Here is a 27,129-nt window from a genome sequence, read left to right on the forward strand (position 1 = left end):
TGCTATTGAGATTATTAGTGTAATATTTGTGAAATGTTGTAATGACTTTGAAGAAGCTGTTTGAAAGGACTTTTTGAATTCAGTGCTATGTGTCCTTGTCTTCCAGCATGCCAGTGTTTCAAATAGAGACCTGTATGTTATCCAGCCACTCGGCACTGTCTTTAATGACATAGCTCATAGCCACAGTCCCATCCAACAGCCTTCATTATGACTCAGTAATCATAGGCTATATTTGTTTTCCTTTTCCTCTCTACTCCCTCTATCTCTCTTGCTCTTTCTTTTTGTAAACCTATAGGCCTCTGTCTCTCCTTCCCCCCTCTGTTAGGGATCCTCTGAGCAAGACGAATCCAGTAGTGAGCGAGAGCCGCTACTGGAGAAAGTGTTTGTTGACTTTTCGGCACAGACTGGTGCTCTGTAGGGGAGCAGCCTGTTATTTATGGCTCAGGCGTATGTGATTGGTTGAGGAGAGATATAATTATGTCTGGCGCTCAGCTTAGCTAGTTTTAGAATTCTAGTAGGTGCCATGTTGAGTTCACTGGTTGCTATGTTACTAAGTGGAGGGTCTTGTACTGTATAGGAAATATTTTTTGATATAGACCTATGTCTGCTGGTTGAACCCTTTTCCTGTACCTACTCTCAGCCCATTGAGGCACAGGTACTTAACACGGAGCAATGTAATAATGAATCACTGATGTTGTTAAATGAGACGAGATACTGTCTGGGGTTTTGTGTTTGTTCAAGGGTGGGTTCACAATTTTGCACAGAACAAGGACTGTGGATTTTGTCCTGCCGTCACTTACATTGGAAGGTATCTCTTAAAGTATGAACAGGAGGAATGATTACAGCAAGCAAGAACTGTTGCAATGTTCATGTTGGAACCAGCCTATTGTTTTAAGACAGACATTTTTTAGCATATCCTTTAATCTCTCGATATAGCATCAATGCGTTACACAGTAGAGTTACAGATGAATTAAATGACCTGCAGTGTGTAGTAGCTGTAATTTCATATCTAAAAATGTGTCTATAAATATAAAGCAACATTCATCCTCAAAATATTGTCACATTGTCTGCATACATAGCAGTATAACTTGACTTTTACATGATCAACACTGTGTATTTGATGTTTGACTACATCAGTGTCACCAGCCCTATTGTTTGTCATATAAAGAAAAGATTAGATAAAATTCATCGATGAAAATGGCTATTTTTCATATATAAAAACAAACAAATGGAGCAGCATAAGACACAATGGAGCTCAGGTTTGCATTTTAATATTTAGCAGAGCAGTTGGATGACTGATACAGAGCTAAACATGGTTTAGAACATGTTGTCTGGCTGCCATCTGAATGTACTGGCAAGACATGTACAACTTAAATACCATGAGAAGACTGTAATTTAATGTTTTATTGATGTCACTTGTCGCTTTATAGCCTCTAGTTATGAAGTTCCTTATCTGATTGCATGCTGGGGTGATGACAGCTGCTGAGCTCATCGTTCACATAAATGATGTTAGATGGAAGGATTTCCAAGGAGCTGCAAAGATTTCCAGGGAGCTGCACTATATATGGAGGTAAGAAGCCTGGAGTCAGATACGGAAGAGGCAGGATAAACAATTCTCAACAACCATCTTAATAGTTGGAAAAGTGGGGTTGACTCACAGCCAAAAACTTTTAAATTTCTTTTAAAATTATAATGTGCAATTCCTGCGAGGGGAGATTAATTGAATTAATAGTTGTCCCTGACACAAGAGGCATGATTAAAAACAGATACTAATGGATATTGCCCTAGTAGCCTTTATCTCCTCATTATGCAGGGTGGTCAGACAGGGACCTTGAATAGACTAATGGGATTATGTCAGTTTGAATCTGTCTTTGCCGGGGTTATTCCACACACTTGCAGTAAAACGGAAGCCGTGCATTTGTGTGCTCCCCATAGGAGGTGGGACGTGAAGATGAGACTTCATCTCTCTGCCGCAGATAATCCTATTGTGTATTCCATACCATGGCTTATGTGATCACTGTCTTCAATAATACATGTGCAGTCATATCACAAGTGGAAAACACAAGGATGGGAAGTGAGTGGAGGCTCAATGAGTAATCCTCATCTAATCCATTTATTTTAAATGCACAGGCTGCCACAGTTAATAAATAGTGATGTGTCTATCATTTTCATGAGTACCGCTCACTGCCATGCAATGTCTCTTTTAAGTCTTTAAAGAAAACCACATTTAATTTCATTTTGCTGTCTTTTTAGCAAATGATTGCATGTCAGGGTAATTTAATCAGTTTATGTGATAAATCCTGTTTCTTTTAGTTACAGGTTTATTTATACCTAACAAGTTGTGAGAAACTTAAGCACTAAAGTAAAATAGTATGTAACTTGTGTAAGTGGAAGTTGAGTGCCTACTCTCTCTGTCTCTGTCACATGAAAATCAGCCAGATCACGATGGAGAGAAAAAATGCACTTCTATGCTGGCAGCATCTAGTTGCAGTGCAGACCGAGGTTATTAACGATTACATGACACAGTGTCAGGGCCTGGCTGAGTGGATAGTGTAAGTATAGACTCTCTGATTAGTCCTCTTTTCACACCTAATTACTGGTGTTTATGGCAAGCTGTTGTGACAGTGGGCAATGTGTCACAGTATTTTCCAGGACCAAGCTGCCCATGTATCTACTGAAAGTGGTGTAAAGATAAGATAGTTGTAAAAGTGTCCAAACTGGCAGTTTAATAAGCTTACGGTGTGAGTAATTTCAAAATATAAGAACTTTGTTATAATTTCAACATAGTTCTCACCACGCAAGATTCTGACTTTTAGATAATAATTAAAATGGCTCTTCCATGTGACAAAATTTGACTGTCACCTCTCTCTCTCTCTCTCTCTCTCTCTCTCTCTAGCTCCTTAGTGCAAATGGGAATGCAGTAGTGCCACTTGCAGACTGCAGTGTCCAGAGAGCCCTAAAAAGGGAAGGAGTCTCACTCTGATTCCTGGCAGCTCGTGGATCAGTGGAGGCTAAATTAGGCCTGGTTTCATTGACTTTCAATCCCCCGAGTCCCAAGCAGCCCTGTAGCCCAGAGGAGGGGAGGCCGGCTGGTGCTCAGGGCCTCTGATGCTTCTCCAGACGCTGCCTGGGTAAGTTAAGTGTCAGATGGAGAGATGATATGTTTAGAAAGCTTGAGATGAGAGGTTGCATCTCTTGATAATATTCTCAGTAAATGGATATAGAAACATGAATAACATTAAATGTTCAGTGATGTTTAACATTTCACATCAATGAATTATTACCAGATCGACTTTAGTGATAGTATATTACTGTAAACAAATTGTGTTGGTTTTAGAAAATGTAAATATGCTATATTGCTATACAGCAGTGGGTACCAACCTTTTTGACCCCTTAAAATGAGGCATTCACTTGTGATCCCACATTACAGGCTATGGCCTTAGTGTGGACACACGTTATTCAACTAAAGATACATTTTTTCCTCCTCAGTTTGTTTCCTCTGAGGGATTTTGAGAAGCCTGAAGGGGTACAAGTATCCATTATTTCACAAGAAAAAAAAGCACAAATTTGAGAAAAGTCAAAAAAAATAAACATAATGTTGTGTAACAGAAATGTTTGGGGTTTTTTCTTTCTTTTTAATCATCTTGTGATGTCTCAGATTTATATTGGGACTCCATAAGGGGTCCAGACCACTAGGTTGGGAACCACTGCTTCATGGCAGAATTCTGCTCAACTTTCAGCAAATTAAACATCAACGGATAATTCCCCTCAACTCCAACTTCTGCTAGGTGTCAGTCCACTATAACTATATAGGCTTATGTACATAGATCTTCAACTTCAAATTTAGATGTGAAATATCGCTAAATAGTGCAGGTGCACTTTTTAAACTACATTTTATTATTTTTTTGTGCATAAAAAATGCCAGAAATAAGGTCTCTCAAATTATGCCTTCAAAGATCACTACATCTTAGTTTGCCATGAAAACTTCTTTATATCCAGTGTATTGGTATTAGTAGCTTCAAGTATGTTGTGTGATAACAACATTATGTTTGCAACATGAAGCAACATGCAGAATTTTTTAAATATGTGGTCTCATATTTAAAAAAAACACTAACACTGGCATGAGACCAAGGCTGCAACTTGACCGTTTTTGTTTATGGTAAATTCATGATTCATTTAGCTTTTTTACCTTCGACCAATGAAGTGCTTTAAGCATCATGTAATGTGTTGCACGTAACATGCAACCTGCTCAGTACGTTGTTTTCTGCTGATAAAATGCTTGTCTGCCTCCCACTCTCCTCTGCTCTTTCCCCTTTGCTATGCTGTCCAGTGTGAGTGACCGTTTCTCTTCCCTTACGCTGGCAGTCGGAGACAGGTGCTGAGTGCTGCTGAGTGTTGCTGTGTGTGGGCTCCAGGGGCCTGGTTCAACATTCCAGTGATAGTTTGATAGACTAATCTTTGGGGGAGGAAGAGGAGGAGGCCAAATTCCTGCACCAACTTCACAGAAGAAGAACTCATAGAACGATGTACCTGCCATGGGATGATTGTGATAACATACTGCAAGTCCCCTTTCTTTTTTAAGCCCCTCAACAGCAGCTTTTACAACACCCAACTTCCTGATTTAAAAAGCAGTTTCGCTGCTTATCTCTCAGGTTGCAAACTGGTCTAATGTCACAGGCGCTTCCTCTTTTCACACACTCGCAGGCTTTCAGGCATTGATACGTGCGTGCACATATACATTAGACACAAAGCACATACACACAGTTGTGAAAAAGGAGGGAAAGAGGAAGTTATGAAAAGGGGATGCAGAGAGAGGCGGGGAAATAACAAGGTGACCATATTTGGCATCAGTAGATAATGCAAGCAGAGGATGCAAATGAGATAAGGAGTGGTTGTCATGGAGACTTGTTGTTGCGCAGTGATGGTTCGCTGTAAACCTGACCACATTTGTGGTATGGCCGTTGCCAAGCAGAAGGTGCTATTATGAGAGTAAGAGAGATGAGAGTGAGAGAATTAGAGGAAGAGAGAAATGAAGATGTTAGTTCATCCCACAATGCACTGCGTCAGTGTGACCCGTGTTGAAGTGGCTTCGCGTGTCCCAGTGGCACGTCAGCGATCGACAGACACACAGGTAAGCTCACTGGCTATAAAATCACTATGTATAGGATTAATGTCTGTTGATAACTTTAAAAGACTTTTGGTATTGTTCAGTGTTTTCTGGTGATTTGTTTCATAAGATGTCATAATTGTTTAATTGAGGCTTATTCCCTCCTTTCAAGAAATGAAGGTTTCTCTGATACTTTGCAAGGACGGAAAGTTTTAGTAGCAGTATTTTTCACTTTATACAACTTTGTCTAATGTGTCTTTGTGCTGTGAAGGGTTTATAAGAAGTGTGGGATGTAAGGAGAGTTTGCAGCAGTATATGTGTTCGCTACATTGAGATAGAAAAATTGCTGAAAGCTCGAGGGAAAGGCCTCTTTGTAAAGGGTGTTTCCATTCGTTTTCATTTTATCTCCAAGATAAGCTTCAAGCTTGAATGGTGCATACTCACACACACACATACACACAATGGTGTCAGATGGGGACAAGACAGTGTGCTATTTCCTCTCTCTGTATTTCAAACCTGACAGCTTGAATTGCACCTGCTTCCCCTCACTGCATCAAAGTTGAAAGAAGTTAAGCGAAAACCACAAAGTATGCAGCAGGGAACCATGACTGCAAAATCCGCACCAGAAAAAGGAGTATTTGTCAGCATACACACATTTACAACTTGTCCCACTTTCATGTACATTTTTAGTAATGTGTAGCGTATTTAAAACATCTTTGTTTATGGGCTACTCCTCGTGTATTTTAAAGGAACACATAACATAAGCAGAAGTTGTTTTAAGTGTAAAAATTACCTCAAAGCAATATTTTGCTTTCTCATTCTGCAGCTGCTAAAATAAGCTATATTGGCTGATGATGAATGCAGCTCCCTGCTGTGGGCCTTTCTGCAAGACCGTGTACTGTTGCAGTTGTTGCTGTGATGGTCTGTAATGGGAGTGTAATGTGTATTTGCGGCCTTAGTGATAGATGAGCCGTCAGGGTTTGGCACACAAAAGCTCTGAGACATTTCCTCAGTGGAGTGAGAGTTCACATCAGCCAGCCAGTGTCATTTACAGAGGGCTGGGAAATAGCAGAGCGCTGAGATGATAGGCAAGCTTAAGGTGGAAAGTTGCGTTCATCAGGGGGGAGGGAGAGAAAGTAAGGGTGGACAAAGGTGAAGGGTTAGGATTTGATGGTTTGACAGAGGCAGGGGTGTCCCCCCTACTAGACTGTGTTATTAAGAGTTAGGGGTTGATGAGTAGCAGAGTGTGATAATATTCCAAGATTATTGTTTAGTACAAGTACAAGTAAAGTGTAGTACCTCACTTTTATAAATTTGTTCAACTTTCAGAAGACAGATGATAAAAAAGAATGAATCAATGCAGCAGAGTATCCTACAATTCCCATAATGCAACTGATAACATTATTAGAGTTATTTCTCAGACTTGACAAAGCTCCCTCCAGAGCCTCAGAGGACATTATACAACTGTTTTCACAGGCTGCGCAGTGCTCCCCATGGCTAGTTTGCCGATCTCGATGTGTAAAATCTGTGGTATTCCCCTACACCGCACACACACATACACACACACACCTCTTCCTGTTTTCAGTTAGGTTAATATTTGTATGTGTGAGCAGTTTGCTCAACCCCAGTATGTTGATTCCTGTTGCTCTTTGCTCATACTTAAACAGCTCTACAGCCTCATTGATCTCCTAGAGAGAACAACGGTCACACCTCCCGCTTATCTGTGAGATACAAGACGTTAACATTCATGGCTGATTTTACTTCAGTCCAAGAAATACGAAATAGAAAAGGCTGTTGTACATTTGATCAGATTATATGCAGAACTTTTTTAAAGTCTTACTTGTAGAAGTGAATGAGCAAACCATCTGGTAACGGCAAAGCTTGGCTCTACATTCATACCGCTAATTGGACTAGGGGAATATGGATCTGTGGGTTGTGACAAAACACACAAGTGGTTGTGGTTGTTTGGGGGGATATTTAGGGGAATTAGGATGTAGTCATGAGTGGGGGAAAGAGATGAAAAGACTCATCGATAACACATGAAGAATGAGGAAGAATAGGAAATGTGGACTAGCAGGGCAGAGGAGTAAAAGAAAGACACAGAGACAGAAAGGAGCAGAAGCTCTGGCATGCACTCAGCTGCAGTAGAAGAGGGGAAATTCCACGTCAGTGTCTGAGTTTTGCAGAGAGCCCAGATCTTTGGAGGCGTTGTTAATGTGTCTCCTATTAAGCCAGAGCAGCATCAATCACCATGTTTCTTCATTATAGGTCAAGGAAAACTTTGGAGGTTAGGGTGACCTGCTGCTTCTATTGATCAGCAGTCAAACAGACTGCTAAAAGGCACGGTATGTGTGTGTTCTAGCATGGCTGTTTCCATGGTTGGAAATAGATCTCCTTCCATCGCTAATGAATGATGGTTGGAAATAGATCAAGGCATGCATTTTACTGTCATAGCTAATAATGGCACTGTCTATCGAAACATGAACATCTCAGAAAAACAGTACTATGACATATTCCTTATGTCTGAAGTATGCAACATGTTTGTTTGTTCTCTCTGAGTACACCAGCACACTGCACCAAATATTGGTTTGGTAAAGGGTTAGCACTGCAGCTGGTGCTCTACTGCAGATTGTCACCCAGGGTTTAAGGGCCTGCTGTGTAAATTAGAGATGACTTATCACCAGCTTTGTATAAAACAGAGCTGTCCAGCATTAGAAACTGGTCCAGAGAGAGAAGGAAGGGGTGGAACAGAAAGACAGGCATGACAGTTTTACATAGGAGAGGCATTGGGGTATTTTTTCCGCAGTATTATACATGTTAACGCAAATACTTCAAATAAAAAACGCGTTCTTACATCTCATATGGATGCATGTCTGCAGTGTGTGGAATTTGCTTTCTTTGTAAATGACAAATACATTTAAGGCTATTTAAACAGACTGACTGAACAGGCAGCATTATGAATGCACTTTCTCCTTGATCACAATCAAATGAATTGAGTCACAGACAATATGCAGGATCAGTCAGAAAACTTGGCGTCAGCACACACCTCCAAAATCTGTAAAGATTCCTGCAGATGCCAAGGCCACTATCTCCATGGCTACTGGATATTGCAGCATCAGGTCCAAATCAAATTCTTGGAGGCTCCTTTATCCTCTCTGGCTTTTACCTGGATGCACGGGTTGTGGAAGGCAGAAGCCTTGAGTCAACAAGAATACAGGAGAGTTGGCAGCAGCCGGTGCTTCAGTGTTGTCTCGGTTAGCCTTTTTTATAATATGCTGCTGACCTGCAACCAAACTGCACTGGTCGGCATCTTTTTGAATAGTTATTTCCAGAGTATTTACACGCTCTGTGTTACTCTGAATGTATAGCCACTTACTAGCAGTTACTTACCAGTTTGATTTAGTGCAGTTCAGTGTGTCCTGCTTTTATAGTGTGGGCAAGAGCTGTGAGTGTGAGGCTGAGCTGAGGTGTCTGGGGGTTGCATGCCACAGCAGAAAGGCAGTATGAAAGAGAGAGAGAGGGGGGATCCAGACAGAAGCCAGACCGAATCTGTTGCAAACTCCCTGTAAATTTCTTTCCATAATTCTTTCTTCCACACCCCTAAATCTATTAATTCTTTCCAGCTGCTGTTTTTCTCCTTATTCATCCTTACCTCGTTAAATCCCTTGTTTCACTTGTTTTACTCTTTCCTCTCTGGTCGTAATATTTAGTATCACCATCACAGCTTTTATTTCTAATGCCCTTCGTCCCTCTGCATGGCTTTTCCTTGCTTCTATGTCTATTCTGGTACTAATTTCCCTTCTTTTCTCACTCTTTATCTTCTTGCTGTGTTTTCCCAATGTTTCCTTCCCCCCTCCCTCTTCCCTCTCTCCTTCCTCAGCTTCACTGGATAGGCAAGGGCAGTGTTGCTGTAACTGAACCAGCACTTCCTGGTGTTGTTTTAGAGGGGCGTGGCCAGCCTTCAGCGAGGAGGAGAGAGAGAGGGAGGGAGGGAGGGAGAGGGGACTGCAGGATCTGTATGCCCAGTGCAGTCAGGGCTCCCCCCTCCTCTTCCTCCTCCTCCTCCTCCACAGCTGTTGCTACTGCCACCCAGCGAGCACCACTTTCCTCGGGCAGCAGACAGACGATCCAGAGGCTGGGGAGTCAGTAGAGACACAGCCCAGCCCGTCTCAGCGCAGCCCAGCTCAGCCACTTCAAGAGGCAGGGGAGGGGAGACACTAGCGCACACAGCCAACGCTGCAACGCACACACTCACACACACACAATCGCACAGACAAACACTCCTCCTCTCTCTCTCTCTCTCTCTCTCTCTCTCTCTCTCTCTCTCTCACTCTGGTGCTCGGCTCCGCACAGCTCCTCCACTCATTCGCTGCTGATTCACTCGCTCACTCGCTTGCCTCTATTCTGCCAGTCGCTCTGCCTTGCTGCGCTCTGCCTGCCTGCCTGAGAATGGTCCAGCCGGTGCCTGGGGGTCTGCTGTCGCGGCCTGTCTGAACACACGCATAAACATAGAGTCAATCGACAGGCGGAAGCACACACACACACACACAAACTGGAGAGCAATGTGAGAGGTAAGAGCTTGGTTCATAGCCCTCCTCCTTGTCTCATTGGTTTATCTAGATCTTTCCTCCTGTGTGTGCTGCAGTCTTTACTTTCCAAAGTAAGTGCCTGTGCATTGGAGCATAGGTAGAGATATGGGGATTGTTTGCCTTAGTCTCTGCTGTGTGTGTGTTCAGTATGTGGGCCACAGGGTTAATGTCTATTTGTTACGGCTTGTTTTATAGATATAAGCACACACACACACACACACACACACACACACACACACATGCACGTACACACACACACAAACACACACACACACAGTAAGACACATTCTTGGCTCAAAGCAGACAGTCACACAATAGCTACTTCCTGAGGGTAGCGCTAGTTAGCAAGAAAATTTGCTGGTGTGCGTGTGTGTGTGTGTTTGGAGGGCCGTGGTTGTTCCAGGAAGCAGTGGAGAGGATCAATAGATCGCCCACTCAGCTTTCATTCCCTCCGTCTGACTCAACATTGGACATGTTGGGAGTTATCCTGCAGGGCTTGGTTAACAGGGAGAAAAATTTGATTCTCTTTACCTCTTCCCTTCCTTGCTGCGTCAGCCGAAAGGGGGAAGCATGGTTTTGCATGTGTGTTCCTACGTGTGTGTGTGCTGTATAAGGCAAACTCCCGCCCCTCTGCATGTAAATTATGTGTGACATGTGAAGCTGCTGCTACCTTATATGGTGAGCACAGTATTTCAGTACAGTTGGATCTTGCCAAGCATTCCGGGTCGCGGGAGGAGAGAGTGTGTGAGAGGGTGACTCTGTCTGTGGGAGTGTGTGTGTGTGTATATGTGTGTGTGTGTGTGTGTGTGTGTGACTAAGTGAGTGTTTTCATGCGTCTGACAGAGGGGGAGTAACAGAGAGAGAGGAAGAAAGTTGAAGAGAGAAGGAAAGAGGGGCAAGAGCGAGAGGGAGAAGGAGACCCAGTAAATGGAGGGATTTTACTTGTCAATGTTTAAACTGGAGTGAAAGTAAGTCGTTTCGTACTTTATTAAAGCTTTGGGAGATAATGTGAGATTGCCCGGCAATGTTTTTCTTTCTTTCAGGAGTTAAGTTTGTCTGTGTGGATCATGCTAACATAAACAGATTGAAAGCGTTGTCTTACGTGTGATAATATCTGGCTACTTGTCAGCCAAATCATTTTGAATATGTTTATTTGCAGACGTTCATTGTTTCTGAGAGTCCAAAAACTGTTGGAATAACAGCAGTACGTGATTCTGGTAAAATACATATGGTCTGTGAAAGCCAGAGGATTTCAGAGCTTTAAACTCTAGCCTTCCTTCTCTCCTCTCCCCTCTTTGTCCCTCTCCTCACCACCTCTGCCCCCACCCCCCACCCCCTCTTGCCTCTCTGGGTTTCCTCTTGGTGTGTCCGTGGTTGGGGCGATGATGAGGAATGTTGTTGTTGTGACTTAGAGGGATTCAGGGTGGCTCAGACAGTAGCACACCCGCACAAGTAGGTACACACATGCAAGCATGCGCAACACAGACAGATGTGTGGCAGATTGCATAGTTGAGAGTTTGTAAAATCTCCATGGTAGCTCTGCTGCAGGTAGCCAATCTCTGTCTAGCAGAAGCCTGAGGAACGTGCTGCTGTTGTTATTGTGAATATCGTGGCTAATAATGTCAAAGATAATATTGCTCTCTTTCTGTATTGTCGTATATGTGTGTGTGTGTGTGTGTGTGTGTGTGTGTGTGAACTCAGGTGCTAATTGCTCTGCATTTATGATGATCCTAGGATCTAGGGTCTGCCCTACAGACAGGATTATGTGCATGGCTGAATTTGCGCTGACAGGTTAAGCCTTTATTACACGAGGGCTTCTCTGTATGTTCCTACTGTGTTATGACCACATTTCAACCCCTCTGAGCAACAGTTTGACACAGCTTTGGCAGAGTAAGACATCTTCCACTTCCAAGCTAAGCTAAAATGAACTGACTTCAAACAATGTAGGAGTCTTTAACATGCCCCGATATTTACTTTCTGTTTCTATTCTTTTCAGGTAGCCAGTAATAATTGTTTATCAGCCATTGCAGTATACAGGAAACAAAGTCAGAATCTACCTGTATCTGAACTACACAACAGGGCTAATAAGCAGGGCGCGCAGCATGTCAAAGCCGCTGTTCGTGGAGTCAGTAATAACTGTCTGGTTATTTCTTTGCTTTTCTGTCCAGAGGTACACGTGTCAACACAAGCCTGTCCTTGTTTTTCTTCACCCCAGTTGCATCAGCTCCTGCTTACAGTCCTGACATCTTAAACCTCTCCATCTCTTAAGCAGAGACAGACGGCTGTAACATTTAATAACACACTCCTGCCCCGATAGTCTCAGTCTCTCAGTCACAGTCTCATTCTAGCTACCTCGCTACCTAATCTTTGTTGTTCCTGTGACTGTATATTAGTGGCAGGCCCCAACGCAAGCCAGTGGACGTGGGTACATTAGCATGGCCTGTCCTCCATGAAAATGATTGACTAAATGAAAATTACACATACGAGTGCAGGAGATAAAATTGGTCACTGGCAAAGTATGTTTGCATGTAATATACTGATAAAGATAAATGTGTACTGTGTGCGTTTCGTGGTAATGGAATACATGATTAGACACTGTTGTGTGTGCTCAGTAATGAAAAAGATTCTGTTCTGTATGTATACAAATGTATACTTTCACAGATAGATTCAAAAAGAAAACATTTGAACACATCAGTGGTTTGAGACTTACAGTTTATTTTACTAACAGCAATTTCAGGAAGTTTTAGTTACATAAAACTGCTAAAGAAGACAGAAAGTCACATCAATAAATATGTTAAAAATATAATTTTTTCATTGGCCTACTGTATATTTGTGTGTCTGTATATGTCTTCTTTTTTGTCCTATAACAACCAGGTGAAGCAGTACTTGTATATATACAGATGGGTGCAAATAAAAGGGGAAAAAGAAACATAAACAGCATCTTAGTGAGGTGTTAATCCACCATGATCTGCCAGAATAGCATCAATGCAACATGGCATCGATTTTACACGTCTCTACTGGAGGGATAAACACAACCAAATATATTCTGGTGACTATTGAGGTCATAGCATATGATTCATATCATTTTAATACTCATCAAACCATTCAGTCTTTGCATGTGCTGTGTTTCTCCTCTCATTTATTATTATTTATTATCTGTTCTTGAATGTGTCACCTGTCTGTCTATGTGGAAACCAGCCTGACTATGTCTCCCCACATTGACACAGACAACCTAAATGTGAGCCAATGAGCCACTCATTAAACCATAAGGCCGGCCATTATCCTCACTGTCCGTTGACTTCACCACATCCTTACACACACACACACACACACACATACACACACAGAGATGCAGTGTTGCACACAGTCACATATTCACCACAGCTTAAGAATACTCTGTGTCAGGACACATAGAGGTTTGTGTGTTTGTATAGGTTTGCATTTGTGTGGCTTGTCAGTGTGTGTGCATAGCTCTGTCCATGTATGCTAAACAAGAGATCTAATTGTCTCCAGAGGTTTTTCTCTTGGAGGAATCAATAGACATTGTTTGTTGCACGTTCCTAGCCTAAGACTCACTTTCAGAACCATGTTATTTAATCCGATGACAAATAAGCCAGTTAAACTAATAGTTGAGCGGAGATGATGACTTCATGCTGATGACGATAAGGAGGTCGACAACAATACCAACTATGGTGATCCTGAAATTAGCAAGAAATTTTATTTTTGCCACACCCTGCGTAGCACGGCTGTCCATGTGAGCTCTTTTCATCAATAACCTCTTTTCATAACAAAACAAACTTACAATGACAGTTTACAATAAAGTATGAATAAATAGTGTGTTCATCACTCCTTTTTTAATGTTGCCCTAACCCTTAAACTAATTTTATGCAGACCTTACTGGGTGCCATCTCACAACCAACATGAAAGGTCCCATTATCAAAATAAATGCAGTTTATTCAGGGATGTATGTGATATAGAGGAGATATCGTGGATAGAGTAGCAGCCCTCAGCCTCTCAGTACGTGTGTGTGTGTGTGAGTACGAAAAAGAGACCGAGGAGAAACATGTCCACGTGTCCATATATTCACTAGTGTGTATATGTGTGTACGTGAAGGTCAGTGAGGGCAGTATTGACATGCTATATTCTGAGCACATGGAGCAGCAGCAGCAGCAGCGAGGCCTGGGGTGTTGCATTTCCTCCAGTGTCCTCCACTGTGATGACCTGTCTCAGCACACTGTCACCCTGACTCCACCTCTGTCAATATGCTGAGACCACTCCTTTTTACTGAACAGCAGCAAACCAAAGGATAGTCTCCTTGATAGTCTCCTCCGCCTCTTTGTCTGCAGTCAAAGCTGAAAATAGGAAGCTCGGCCTAGAAGCTATTGTGTGTTAGTTAGGTTGCCGTAGCAGATGTTGCAATATAACAAGTAGCATATCAGTATTTTGCTTCAGATTAATCTCCACTCATACTGCACCAGTTATCCCCAGTGTGTTATTTCTTATGCGGGATTAGAGCCTTCAGTAAATCATGACTTGTGGTGTTAAGCTACGCTAAACTAGATTAATAATGTGTCACTCGGTCATTTTTCAGGAAGTCTTATCATAACTGTGAACCACACCCTCTTTCTTGTTGTCTCTAGCACTTAGTCACAATGACAACTTCAAGACCAGCCCAGATTAGCAGCAAGCATGTTGCTTTGATTGCTCTAACTTTTCAATCAGTTAAGACATGCCTTAATGACAAAACAGCTCTCTGTGTTCAAGACAACCTGATAATGTCTGAGCGCCATCCATCACAGTCCACCGTGCAAATCGCTGGCAGGTTTTATGCATAGTTTGCGCTTTCAGTGGAGGTGAAGAGAAGGATTTCGACAGCCTCTTCAACTTGTTGAGAACAGATTTGTTTTGTGACTCATAACCAAGAGAAAGTAAAAGACGGGCAGGCTTGCTTTTCATGTCAGAAACTGTTTGTGCTGCTGAGGCATATGCTGGTGTCACATGACCAAGAGCTGATGGTGATATGCTGATATTTGAAGACACACTTCCTCTTCTTGCAGCCACGTAATGCTTCTACCACGTGTCCTAAAAGGTGATAGGAAGCACATGGTCTCGCTCGCTCGCTCTCTCGCCATCTTCCCTTCCTCCAGTGTGGTTGACCTTGCACCAGCTTGCAAGACCTTGGAGTCTGAGGGAGTGCTGCTGAGGATGCTGGAAGAGAACGCAGGCCAGACAGTCACATTGAGGGCACAAAGGCAGAGGCATGGGTGGAGTTGGGGAGGGTGGAAAGAGCAGGAAGACCAAAGAAGAGTAGGATCCACTGGTTAAAACAGCATGAATTCAGTGGTTACAGCAGAGAAGTAGATCATATTAAACAGTCATCTATTTGAAATGGATGCATTGGAGAGAAAGAGCACCGGCAGTTAAAGTGGAATTAGATAGAGGGAGTGGCATACTGACAAGAAAGACCATAGAGATGAAGAAATCAATAGGGGAAGGATGGCCATGTCCAGACATGATGGATCATAATGAGCGCTCATTATCACTCTGGCACTGTCTTAAACCATACTACATCATCTCTCTCTCACAGATATGTGCTTGTCTGACTCTAATAGAAACCATAGTAACAGATCAGGCAGCCAGACAGAACGCAGGGGGCGTCAGCTTTTCATGCATCAAGTTATCACATTTTCTCATTTGATTGAAGACAGACCCTCATGCCTTTGGTTTCAGTGATAGGTGTCTCTATTCTACCTAATTAGTTCATGTCCAGCTGTGACTTGAGTTCAGTCTGATGAGTTCAGAGATGATCCTTGCTCACCTGAACTCAACTTATTGCAAAGTATATTTGGGTAGTAAAAGGGTGTTGCCAACTGCTGCTATCAGACTGAGCTGTAGCAATAAATACATGCAACGTCAATGTTATGTGATATTAAGAACACAGGCCTAGGGCATACAGGGTTACACAGAAAGATTAGACTTGGCTGATTTGACATTTTCACATGCATGGGAATAGAAACATGCCCTTAGTAATGTAAACAAAAAAACAGCATGGCGGAGTATGTTGGACCAGTTTCATTCCAAAACAAGACATTTAATCCAGTCGCACTTAGTCAAAATGTTTTTTTGGCATGAAAACACCATCAAACTGAAAAAGAACTGCTTCTCATTATAAAAATAGCAGCATTTAATAAAATGCCATTATCTGTCATTTGAAAATGTTGAGCAGTGAGGTGATATGTCTTTTCTGTTTGTATCTTATTGAAAAGTTAATTTATTTTAGTTTCCCCTTTTAAGTGCATGATATGGGAGAGAATTCACTGTGTTAGTGTGTTTGTGTATTGTGGGGGTAGGGCAGTAGGGTAGTAGCGTTTCTGTTATGATTATGTTTGCGCTCCAAAGGTCATTTCTAGCAGTAATGCTACTTTTGCTATCGTAGGGGTCATCCAAGGTGAAACTAAGCAGTTCCCTCCTTCACTCTCTCTTTCTCTGTAACATATATCCATATCGCTGGGTCATCACGACCTGGGCTGTGCTGCTGCAGGGCTCTGATATAGTGTGTTGCAGTGCTGTAATGCTAGCAGCAGTCCGTAGCATTGCTGAAGGTGCACATGCTGTTCTGGGAAAAGCGATTTCTCTACACAGGGTGTGGTGAGTTACCCTGCATGTGCGATAAGAGGAGAAATGGGCCCCCGGGAGCCCAGTCGTTCAAATTCCCTGTGCAAACCCCCGTACAATGGATTCACCAAAAATAGAAACCACTGGCAACATTACAAAACTCTGAGCGAAAAACACTCAGCAACCCATGATCTCTTCTGCATGTGATAAATGGGGAATTTGGTTTATGAGTGAAATAATAAACATGATAACATCACAAGTTTACATCTGTGTGAAATCATCACTGGTACTTTTAATCTAGAAACGCTGGAGTTTATGGAGAATAATATTATCTAGGATCTTTCATGAAAGGTTGTTTGTTTGAAAGAAATTCAACATCCGTTCGCGAGAGATCAGGTAGTCATAGAAATAGTGAGCAGAGCTATTAGTTCAGCCTGTCTCTCTCTCTCTCTCTCTCTCTCTCTCTCTTCCTCGAGCAGCAAGCAGGTCAGCCTCCTCTTTGCTCCTCCCCCTGCTCTCACCTGGCGCTCAGCCCAGAATGTTGCTGCAATTCTGCTGGCTCTCATTGGTCCCCACTCTCACACCGCTTTGCAAGAAGGGAAATGACTAACCTCTTCTCCCTCATGCCCTGCCTCGACTTCCCCTCTGCTTTCACTCTCTTCCTTTCTTTCACCTCTAAACGCATTTGCAATGGCCGGCTTTGCTGTACTCCACTGTAAGTGATACAGGATTTGATCTGATTTCCCTGCGTCGACCAGAAGAGGTGGAAAGTTGTGAATGGCTGCTTTGTGCAATTTTGTGTGTGTGTGTGTGTGTTTGTGTGGCGTGGCGTGATGAGCGTGTGTGCGCACCATGTGTGTTTAGAGCACAGGGCGGGTGAAAGTTTTATTTGTTTTAGCCGACAGCCCTGCATTTCTGACATTTTTACATATTCTTCATTCCCACAGCTGCATAGCTTAGGAGTGGCATGACTTTAAAAAATACCGCAGGTCAGAACCTCCTATGAAAGATAGATGGAAGAGAAAATAAACCTGAAAGTTTTCTTTGGATGTGTGTCATCAGACTAATCTCTCTTTCTGTCTTTCCCTCCTTTTTATCTCTCTCTATCTCTCCCCAGAGGAAGTGCCTTCCCTGATGTCTGCTGCAGCTTTGACCTGCTTCTACAGCTAAAGCTCCACCCTCCCCCCCGCCTCGCTCGCTTGCTGCCACAGTAACACGAGTACAAGGACAGCGGCCACACCCTCCTCGCCACCTACGCTCCGACCTGCTCGTCCATCCACCACCATCACCATCCACTCCTTGCAGCCGGGCTCCAGCCTCAGCTCTCCTCACCAGACGGCCCCGCTGCCTTATCAGCCTTACCACAGCAGCACCAACACACCACCAGGCCCACGCAGCATCTCACCCACCTTGCCTTTAACCTTCGCCTTCGACCCTCTAAGCCTCCACTCGGTCCTCAGTGTCCTTAACCTCCCTGTAGCAGGCGACACCCAGACTATCACCTTTGTTGCCTGCTTCACCGCACCTAACCAGAGGGCTCTGGGTTTGGCCTGCTCGTCTGTTTGCCTCCTTGGCTTGTGAATGTTGAGACCGTTCAGCAAGCAGCACTGAGAGTGAAGCCAAGAGTGGCAACTTAATTGTTAGGCTAAGTCGTCTCCTGGATATAAACTCTGTGGTTGATTGATTATCCAATAACATTCACAACGTAACGTCGTCCTGCAGCATTTCACCTTGGAGCCCTCTCAATCAATAGGAACTTTATTTTGAATGTTTCATTTCGACATCACACACACGTATCACAGACCTTAACAACAAACAAACAAAAGACCTTAAAATTCTGGATTAAAACACTAGAGGTACTTTATTCGCACTTGAACAGATTTCAGCTCGGAATACTCTTTTTGCCAGCGCGTCGCCATGGCGATGAACATGGCACACATCCGTGACACAAAGTGGCTGACACTTGAGGTATGCAGGGAGTTCCAGAGGGGCACGTGCTCACGCTCCGACCAGGAGTGCAAGTTCGCTCATCCGGCCAAGAGCTGTCAGGTGGACAACGGACGGGTCATCGCTTGCTTCGACTCACTCAAGGTAAGAAAGGAGAGGCGAAGTGAACAGGAAGTCTGGAGGTCAGACCTCAGACAGACGGATTGGCCACAGATCAGAGACTGAACACATTCAGTCTGACAGTTCAGGCAGTTTGAGGGAATACATGGAGTTACAGTCTACATCATGCTAGAGCGCACCATCTGGCCACGACATGTGCTCTCCTTGGTCCCACCTATTTCTGGTCAGGTGACTGCAACATGTGATCAAGAGGCACGGGGGGGGGCTTTTTAGATTCAGGAAGCAGAAGTCAGGCGTTTGTAACACTGCACTGTGGAATTTTCTAGGACAAGCAGTGTTTTGACCGCTGTTTACTGCCCTTATTTCAAACAGGAGTCGATTAGGAGTCAGTCGCATTCCCGACTGATTACACTGTACATAAACACTGTTGCATGGATTTACTACATCAGCACAGTACCTCTGGAGCTGATAAACACTGCTGTGTGCCAGCCTTTGAATGGGAAAACACAGATGAATAGGCTGTCACATGTACAGACTCATATGGACGCCCTGAGCACAACACGTTTCAACAGCTAGAGAGGAACGAGGCAATAGCGTCATCATGTAGATCTCACTCAGTCAAACCACTTCCTGTGCAGAGGCCTAAGGGCAGTTAGAGGGTGTGTGTGTGTGTGTGTGTGTGTGTGTGTTTTAGAGCGAAGTTGGGGGCAGATTTAGGGCAACGTATGCAGTAATTTTCCATTTTTAGGCAGCAGCAGAAAAAACACCTATTTTTCTTTTTCTCTCTCATTCTCTTTCTCTTTCACAATCTGTCTTTTTATCAGAGCACCAGATCTCTAGAGATGGGCGGACCTCAACCCAAAGTTTCCAGCATTGACACAAACCCACACAGGTTTGGCTGTGTGGGTGTGTGTCTTTCACTTCTGTTTGTATTCTGCCCCTGCAGACATCGGTGACTCGTGGTCATTGGCAATGTGTGAGCAGGGCAGGGTTAGGATGAGGACAGCGTGTGTGAGTCGACTCATAGAACAGTGTTTATAGCCAGATGTGGACAGAGGAACATTGTCAAGCCCAAGCTGAACTCTTCCCAAGTTTCCTCACAATGTGCTAACGCCTGTGCGTGTGTGTGTTTATTACATCTTGAATCATATTTTCATAGTTTTCATAGTTTAATTTCTATCGGTGGAGATTGCCACCATCATTCTCCCCAACCTCCGGGGAGTTTAATTGAAAAGTTAAATTGAAAGATCTGGGAACATTGCAACTTTGCTAAAAAGAAATCAGAAGGGGCCAGTCACACAATCATACATGTTTTAAACAAACCCCCAGGTTTGCCAAACTTATTAGGAAGAGAAAACACAAATGGTAAAATATTACCCAAACTGTCAGTTCAGCATCCATCATAGTTTACAGACCCAGTTCCTGCTTCAAGTTTGATGTATCATACCCACCATAGTGTGAAATGAGAGATTATGTGCTCATTTTTGGTTTTACCTCCTCATAGAGAAGTAGATAATCTGGTTAAACTGTTGGCTTGTTTACAACCTATGTTCTGACCCGATCCCCTGAATGCTCATTTATTTCCCTGTCGGACTTTCTAACCATTAGAATTGGTGGCCACTACTATAAAAAATAACACCTAAACTGTAAGAAGCTGGACTCCCAGCAGCAATCTAAGCATGAAATCCAAATGTTCTCCTGACTATCTTTATGTCAGAACCCCTCAGTTCAATACAATGACCACATGTAGACATTCATTGACAACACAGTGGAGCTTTTATCCGCAGGCGGAAGGATCTCGATAGGTGAACATATGTTTAAATTATCATTCAAGCTATTGTAAAGGTCAGCCACTGGAAAGGAGTAGCTGGCAGATATATGGAGGCTTTTTGAAGGAACCAAGGGGCCTATTTTAGTAGTTTGGACTCATTTTCCACTAGGACTTGTGTATTAATGGAGATGGGTGATACTTTTTTTAACTCTTTGCCCCATTTTTTCCGCTGGTAATGAAAAACAGAGCAGGTCTCTAAAAACCCACAGTGGAAACAGCAGGAGAAAGCAAGAGAGAGAGAGAGAGAGAGAGAGAGAGAGAGAGAGATGGAGGAAGTCAGAAGTGAAGGCTGTTGATTCGTTAGTTGCATGTATATGCCAGAAGTTAAGACCTAAAATACAAACATATAGACACATTCACCACATTGACCCACAAACGCACACACTGAGGAATCACACGTCCTACTTCATTTTCACACATGTTGAGTGGTTGAAATGGGATAAGTTCTGTATTTACTTGTGTTACATGAAGCCCACGTCGCTCCCCATTACTAGTCTTGCACCCCCTTCTTGGACACATGTGCACACACTTTCTGCCCATGAGAGAGGATCGGCCTTCTTCTAGAGAGGTGTATAATTAGAACAGGTCACACATGATCACCAGTGCATAGCTGAGCAGGTCACACCCAAACCCAGTCATTTCCCCAACAGCCACTCTCTCTCTCTCTCTCTCTCTCTCTCTCTCTCTCTCTCTCTCTCTCTCTCTCTCGCTCTGTCTCTGGCCTCCTTTTTGCATGGTGAACACACACACATAGAAAAACATAGACACACACATGCACGTACATGTGTCCTGCACTAAACTTGCACGCTTGTAGAGTCCACACTGAGGGAATATATTTGTGCCAGAAATAGCAAAATGAGTTAAATTCATGGGAAGTTCATGGCAGCAAGACAATCAATCAGAACCAAGTTTTAATCTAGGCCACAAAATTAAAACTAAGTTGCGCTGTGTGTGTGTGCATAGCGTCCATGCACTGTTCACTGTGGCTGTTCACTGGCCTTACACTTGGCCTTAACCTCAGAGCGCAGCTCTTTCTGTTGCCTGTGTATCTGGTTGGTGCAGCACAGACAGCGCAGCTATGTTGAAGCGGGGTAAATATTTGGAGAAGGATAACGACTGCCAGAACTCCCAGATTTAAAGTCAGCTTTGTAACTTTGTCTATTAATGATTAACCACTGAGCAGACAGGTCAGGGAAAGATACGCTGATTCTAAATCTGTATGGACGATTCATATTTACAGCTAGGTTGAATATTGAGATCTGCTCTAATATGAATGCAAACAGAAAAACTCATGAGACAGGTGGAAAAGTGTGATGCAGCATGTGGTCCTTTGAACTGTATCTGACAAAAAGTAACCGACTTTGAACCTTCAGTAGTTGTAATCGCTTGTGTTACTTGCTTCACTAAAGCATTCCTAATCAGATTGGAGTATAATAGTCAGAAGCTCATGCCTGCCTCATTAGTTTATACTAGAATGAGTCTGAAAAATATAGGTAACACTCTACTGTAACACTGCAGCTCCACCCCACCCACACAGACTGTCAGCTAATTTCAAGTACTGTACCATCCCACTCTCTTTTGATGCAGGCCTATTCTAATCCACTTCTCCTTTACCCGTTTTCATTTCCTCATTTGCTAGTTTTCATTCTCCTCCCATCTTGGTAGCTCCTTCTACTTGTTTTCCCGCTTAGTCTGGTTTTTTTTTGCCTCATTTACTTCAGGCCACACCCATCCCTGGACAGGATGGTTCACATTACATCCTGGTAGACCCACACACACACACACACACACACAGACACACATATATATGGATATATATATACTCACAAATATAAACCTGTGTGGTGTGAGTTTAGGGGCTAGAGTGACATCAACTGCGACCTTGTGTGAACCCAGCAGCAGGTCCTTGTTTACCCCCAACACTGCTGTCCATGTCATAAAAAAGGGAGTGCTAACCGTCTACCATGGCGAACAGTTTTAATATACGCACACACACACACACACACACACACACACACACACAGCATAGACCTTGCACTTTGTCTACCTGCCAGCCTGACACACCCACTGTCATCATGTCTGAGTTCTGAGAAAAAGAAAGTGTGTGCGCGTGCGTGTGTGTGTGTGTGTGTTATATCTGTATTCGTAGTGCAGTTGCAGCGGGTTTCTTTGTGTTACCACACTGTTCTGAGCCAAGATTACATTCCTGCAGAGCAGAGGGCGGGTAAATACCTCTTATTTATCTCTCTCTGTGTCTCTCCCTCTCTCTAGCTGTCTGTGTCTCTATCTGTCTTTTCTCTCATTTTGCTGACCATATTTTGAGAGCATGTTTAGATTCAGTGGTTAGATGGAACAGCCAGGTTAAACACACACACACACACACACACACACACACACACACATACGTATACACTGAGAGGTGGTTGGCCAGACAGACATGTGGGGTAAATATTAGCTGCGTTGCTAGTCGACAGTGGGATTTTTTATGATTTCAAACCAATTATCCAGCCAATCTCTGGGCAGTAAAATCAACACAGCATGCTCTCGCTGTGTGTGTATGCATATGGTTCAGGAGGCTAATGTGTATTTGACACTGCTGTCACACACTGCACAGTACATTAAAAGACACGCTGCACATGGCCAACAGTTGTAATTTCTGTGGCCAGTGATGAACTAATAAAAACCAGAGCACAATTTAGTTGAAGTGTTTAATTTAGCTTGGCATAGCTTTATTTTAATCCTAGTTTAAAGCTTGTTTTTTGTTTCACTTTTTCTGGATGCTGCAATACATATTGAACATGAGTGTGAATAAACCTGAGAGGGAACGATCTGATGTATTAAACTGTCCACAGCATTTGACATAAACAGATCAAACTTCCTCCTTGAATGTTGTCTAAATAGATCTGTGTCCCATTCAACACACAATACAAGTGCACTGTTTATCTGCACAACAGCCGCAAATGGGCGTGTGGAGTCCAAAGCCACTCATAGACGTGTGATCGTCACATTGCTGGCTTCACTGGCCCAAAAAAAACAGTGAGAAGGAAAGGAAATGGGACACCTGTGCGCAGTGTTACAATGTCAGAATCTGACCAAGACAAAGTCGTTTTCAGGATGAAGGTTTCATCACACCTGTGATCAGAATGGTTTGTTTTCCATAGCTCTGTGCTGATCTCCAGTCAGTGTTCTGCAGTGATGCTATAATTCAGACAGAGACTGTTTCCTGGATCCATATAGGTTTCCGTCCTCTGCAGTCGACGCATGGGATCTCCATCCTAATTGGATTTTTAATGGAATATCTGTGGGTGCATCCACAATGAAAATGTCTCTCCTAAATGAACAAGGCTAGGATTCAGTCATCCATAAGATTCTGCTTTTACTAGAGGAGAGCTGTTAATATCACAGCGTCGTCTGTTTGGCTGTGCTCAGTCTTCTCTGCTGATTAAAATGAGTGGGTTTCACTTGATAAGAGCTGAGTCACATTACAGGGGCTTTTATTTTGGCAAGTGGGATCTTTTTACGTCTCTGTCTCCTGGTGTTGATGGTGTTTATTCTTGCGTCTTTCTCACTTTCATGCTGGAGAGATTTGTGGCTGGACCAGTCTAATCCAGGCCTTACGGACTCACACACACAGACATTCTTTGGTGCTGTTCTTTCCATGGTGTGTGCATCCTTGTCAGATCAGTGCGGCTGTGCGTCTTCTCTGTGAGCTTATGTGACGGAAGATCAACGACAACAGCCTGTCTTTTCTTCTCAGTGTCAGCCGTCCCTGTCCCTCCATCACACTGGGCCCCTTTATAACACCACTGATACAATGATTACTTCTCTAGCCTCTCTCTCTCTCTCTCTCTCTCTCTCTCTCTCTCTCCCTCTCAGTCTGTCTCTCTTTAACATACAGACATACCATAAAACTTTACATAGCCTGAGGGTTTGTTTGCTTCACCAATTAGCAAGTATTGACAGATCAAAACCAAGACTGCAGTGTTACATAATACATAATAAAACTCATACAATCACATACATTTCTATGCATTGACAAAGTCACTTGGTTTACATTAGTGGATTTATGTCCAGGAGTTTATTGGGTGCGGGTGTTTATTGGTTGAAATGTGTAGAGTTCCAAGCAACTATTAAATACAGGAAACTATATCAGAGCAAACATTTACATTTATTTGACATTTTACACTATAAAAGTAAAGCTATTTATATCCGCAAATACGGAAGAAAGAAATCAGCCCTCATTAGGCTTTATTTTTATAAAAGCTTCATAAGAAGCAACTTTTCAATGCTTGTGATATAAGCAGACATAAGCTTGTTTCAACCCCTATACAGCCAAACATTGTTCAAACCCACATAACTTAATTTTCAATAATACCAATTACATCAAATGTGTATAAAATGATGGACTGCAATACATGGATGACATCTAATAATATATAAATGCAGCAGTTTACATCTAGCCTACATGTATTTCCATTTGGTGACATGGCACTGTCATAAAAAACAGTCTTGGGAATATTTCAATCAGTGTAAACATCATATACCTTCAATAAAGCTGGAACAAGCCACCGCAGAATATATTTGATGCTACATCATGTTTCCTGGATTACATGCATGCATCATTTTCCTGTGAATCCCTCGTGCTTAGGTAGGCAATGTCAATCCAGTACAAGAATGGCAGACTCCACCACTACTAAAAAATCTACTGTATAGAGAGATCATTTCTTAATTGCTATTCCAGAAAAGTATACAAAATGGGGTTTGATTTCATGGAAATCTAAGGGAGTATAACTTTAAAGCTACTTGAGTGGAAATAAAAGGAGAAAAGTGAATGATAATCTCAACGTACCTTCTGATCTGGCTTTTTCTAATTACTATACATGTGTTTTTCTCAGTCTCTAACTTTCTCTTCTCTGTCTTTCTTGTCAGTTTGTTACTTCTCACATGCAAACATTCACATATCCAGTCAGTCAGCTCAACCATTATCCTCCCATTAGACAGGTGAGAGAGTAGCTTGAGGGCACAGCTACTCACTTAGACTCAATTCTCTCAACACCTTTTCCCGCTGCCCCTCCCTCTTGCCAGTTGTTAGGCCCATCAGTCAAGTTTACCCTGCCCCTTATCTCTATGTTGATGCCAAAACATGAAAGGGAAGCTACACGGTGAAATGCTCGCTGGTGGCAGCTGTGAAAGACACGAGAATATGAGGCGACAAGGAAAAACATAGTTGATGGCTGTCCATCTGTTTTTGCTCTCGTTCAACTGCGTTTTCTGTGTCTATCTTGTTTTCATAAGAAGTGCATTCCTTCCCAGAATCACAGAGACTGGGCCTGTCAAACGCATGGCATGGTCTTAATTACTTTCTCCTTTTCAATGTTCCTCAATGCTCTTTGTTGGAGCAAAAAAAAAACTGCATCAGGAAACTCCATGAACCCTAACCTTAAAATTGCAAAAGCATTTTATAAAGCTTTGTTATGTGACACTGAGGTAAAACAAGTCAGCAGTAAACACATCATTCTCACAAATGGTGTCTACATTTTGGCTAGTCAGGATCCATCATGTGTCCTTGTTTTTTGACCTGAAACAGCGGCACCACCTGAGGTCCAATTAGTGTTAGCCCTGATTAGTTTTGTGTGACACGCACAGACTGCTGAAGTCTGCCTCATACTACACTGCACCCTCTGCATTGTCTATTACTCATACTTGCACCAGCTACATACCATATTGCTTTTATATATCATGAGTACTAGTAGAATTTGCATTAGCATTACTTGCACCGTTTTCTTCAATAGTAATAATACAATTTATCTCAAAAGCGATAAGTATTTTCTTTGTCATGCCGGCATACTGTTTTTTTGGATTATTTACACTATTGCCAGTGAAAAGGTCTGGACTTCTGGACTGGGCTGGCTGATTTGTTAGTTGAATATCTGGTTAGATGTCATTGGTTACTGTAGCTACTCTCAGTTCAGTTATATGGGACTATTTATCTACTGAAAACTAAAAATAGAGTAAATTTATGTTGTTGAGAAACTTACAATAGCTCTGATAGAGCAGAAAATAATAAGATAGAAAGATAGAATCATTCCTCTTGATGCTTTTTCTGCCTTATTATAGGACATCAACACCTGTATAGAATTTGTGAAACAAGTAAAATTGAAACAAATTGAATCATCCAACTCCAGTCAGAGAGAAGTGGTTTGAAGAATGAATGTGAGGCAAAATCACTTCTGATACTGCAATAAGAGAGAGAGAAAGAGGGTGAAAGCATCCTGCTTGTGCTGGTGCCAAGTCTGAAGGAGATAATCGCACGCAGAAACAGGATTAGGCCAGTTGACAGTGGGATTAGAGCTGTGGATAGGATTACAGTCTATGAGATCAGATTAGCATAATACATGTCAGATTAAATCTGTTAGTGCTGCAAACCAAATGAATCGTCTGCCTGGTGGTTATTACCTGGCCATGGATGGAAGCCATTTTTTTTTTGCAGTGTGTTTCTACAATGCAGGTGTCAGAAAACTGAGAAGGAAATGAACCCCGTGCAGATAATGGTGGTAGCGGTGAGGGTTGGAAAGGGAGAACAGACAGATGGGATCAAAGACAGGTTCATAAAAGAGAAAAAAGGAGTAGTGACATACCTCTAAACTTTCTTTCTGCTTTTGAAGTTTCAAGATGCATCACAAAGCTGCCACTCTGAAGAGGTAGAAACAAGGATGTAGTCTGCATAAAAGAGATGGAAAGACAAAAATGGGGAAGACATACAGTACTTTTTTTATCTTAGTCTAAGGATTTTTCTTTCTGGCTGCCTTTGTTGCTTCTGCCTTATATGATCACTATACCCTAGTTTCTCCTTTTTTCTTATCTGTCTGTGACAAAGTTCATGTGATTCAGCTGTTTGGGACTATTACGTTATGTTATGT

The 27,129-nt window shown here is 42.7% G+C and overlaps 1 protein-coding gene across 15 annotated transcripts in view; it reads left to right on the forward strand.

Annotated features, from left to right (window-relative positions):
• The first annotated feature begins 5,110 nt into the window (after positions 1–5,110).
• The window catches only part of mbnl1 (muscleblind-like splicing regulator 1), a 39,603-nt gene continuing 17,584 nt past the window's right edge, over positions 5,111–27,129 (forward strand). For 11 of the 15 annotated variants that reach the window (XM_070919223.1, XM_070919227.1, XM_070919228.1 and 8 more), the window contains exons 1-2: positions 10,415–10,664; positions 17,429–18,402. In XM_070919223.1, the coding sequence (XP_070775324.1) occupies positions 18,229–18,402 (174 nt within the window). In that variant the 5' untranslated portion in view covers positions 10,415–10,664; positions 17,429–18,228. Of the gene's footprint in view, positions 5,132–9,486; positions 9,679–10,414; positions 10,665–16,983; positions 17,027–17,428; positions 18,403–27,129 lie in introns of those variants that run through there. The other 4 variants (XM_070919226.1, XM_070919224.1, XM_070919225.1 and 1 more) reach the window with 4 other exon arrangements.

The sequence above is a fragment of the Enoplosus armatus genome, chromosome 14, assembly GCF_043641665.1.
Source record: "Enoplosus armatus isolate fEnoArm2 chromosome 14, fEnoArm2.hap1, whole genome shotgun sequence".
Lineage (NCBI taxonomy): Eukaryota > Metazoa > Chordata > Actinopteri > Centrarchiformes > Enoplosidae > Enoplosus > Enoplosus armatus.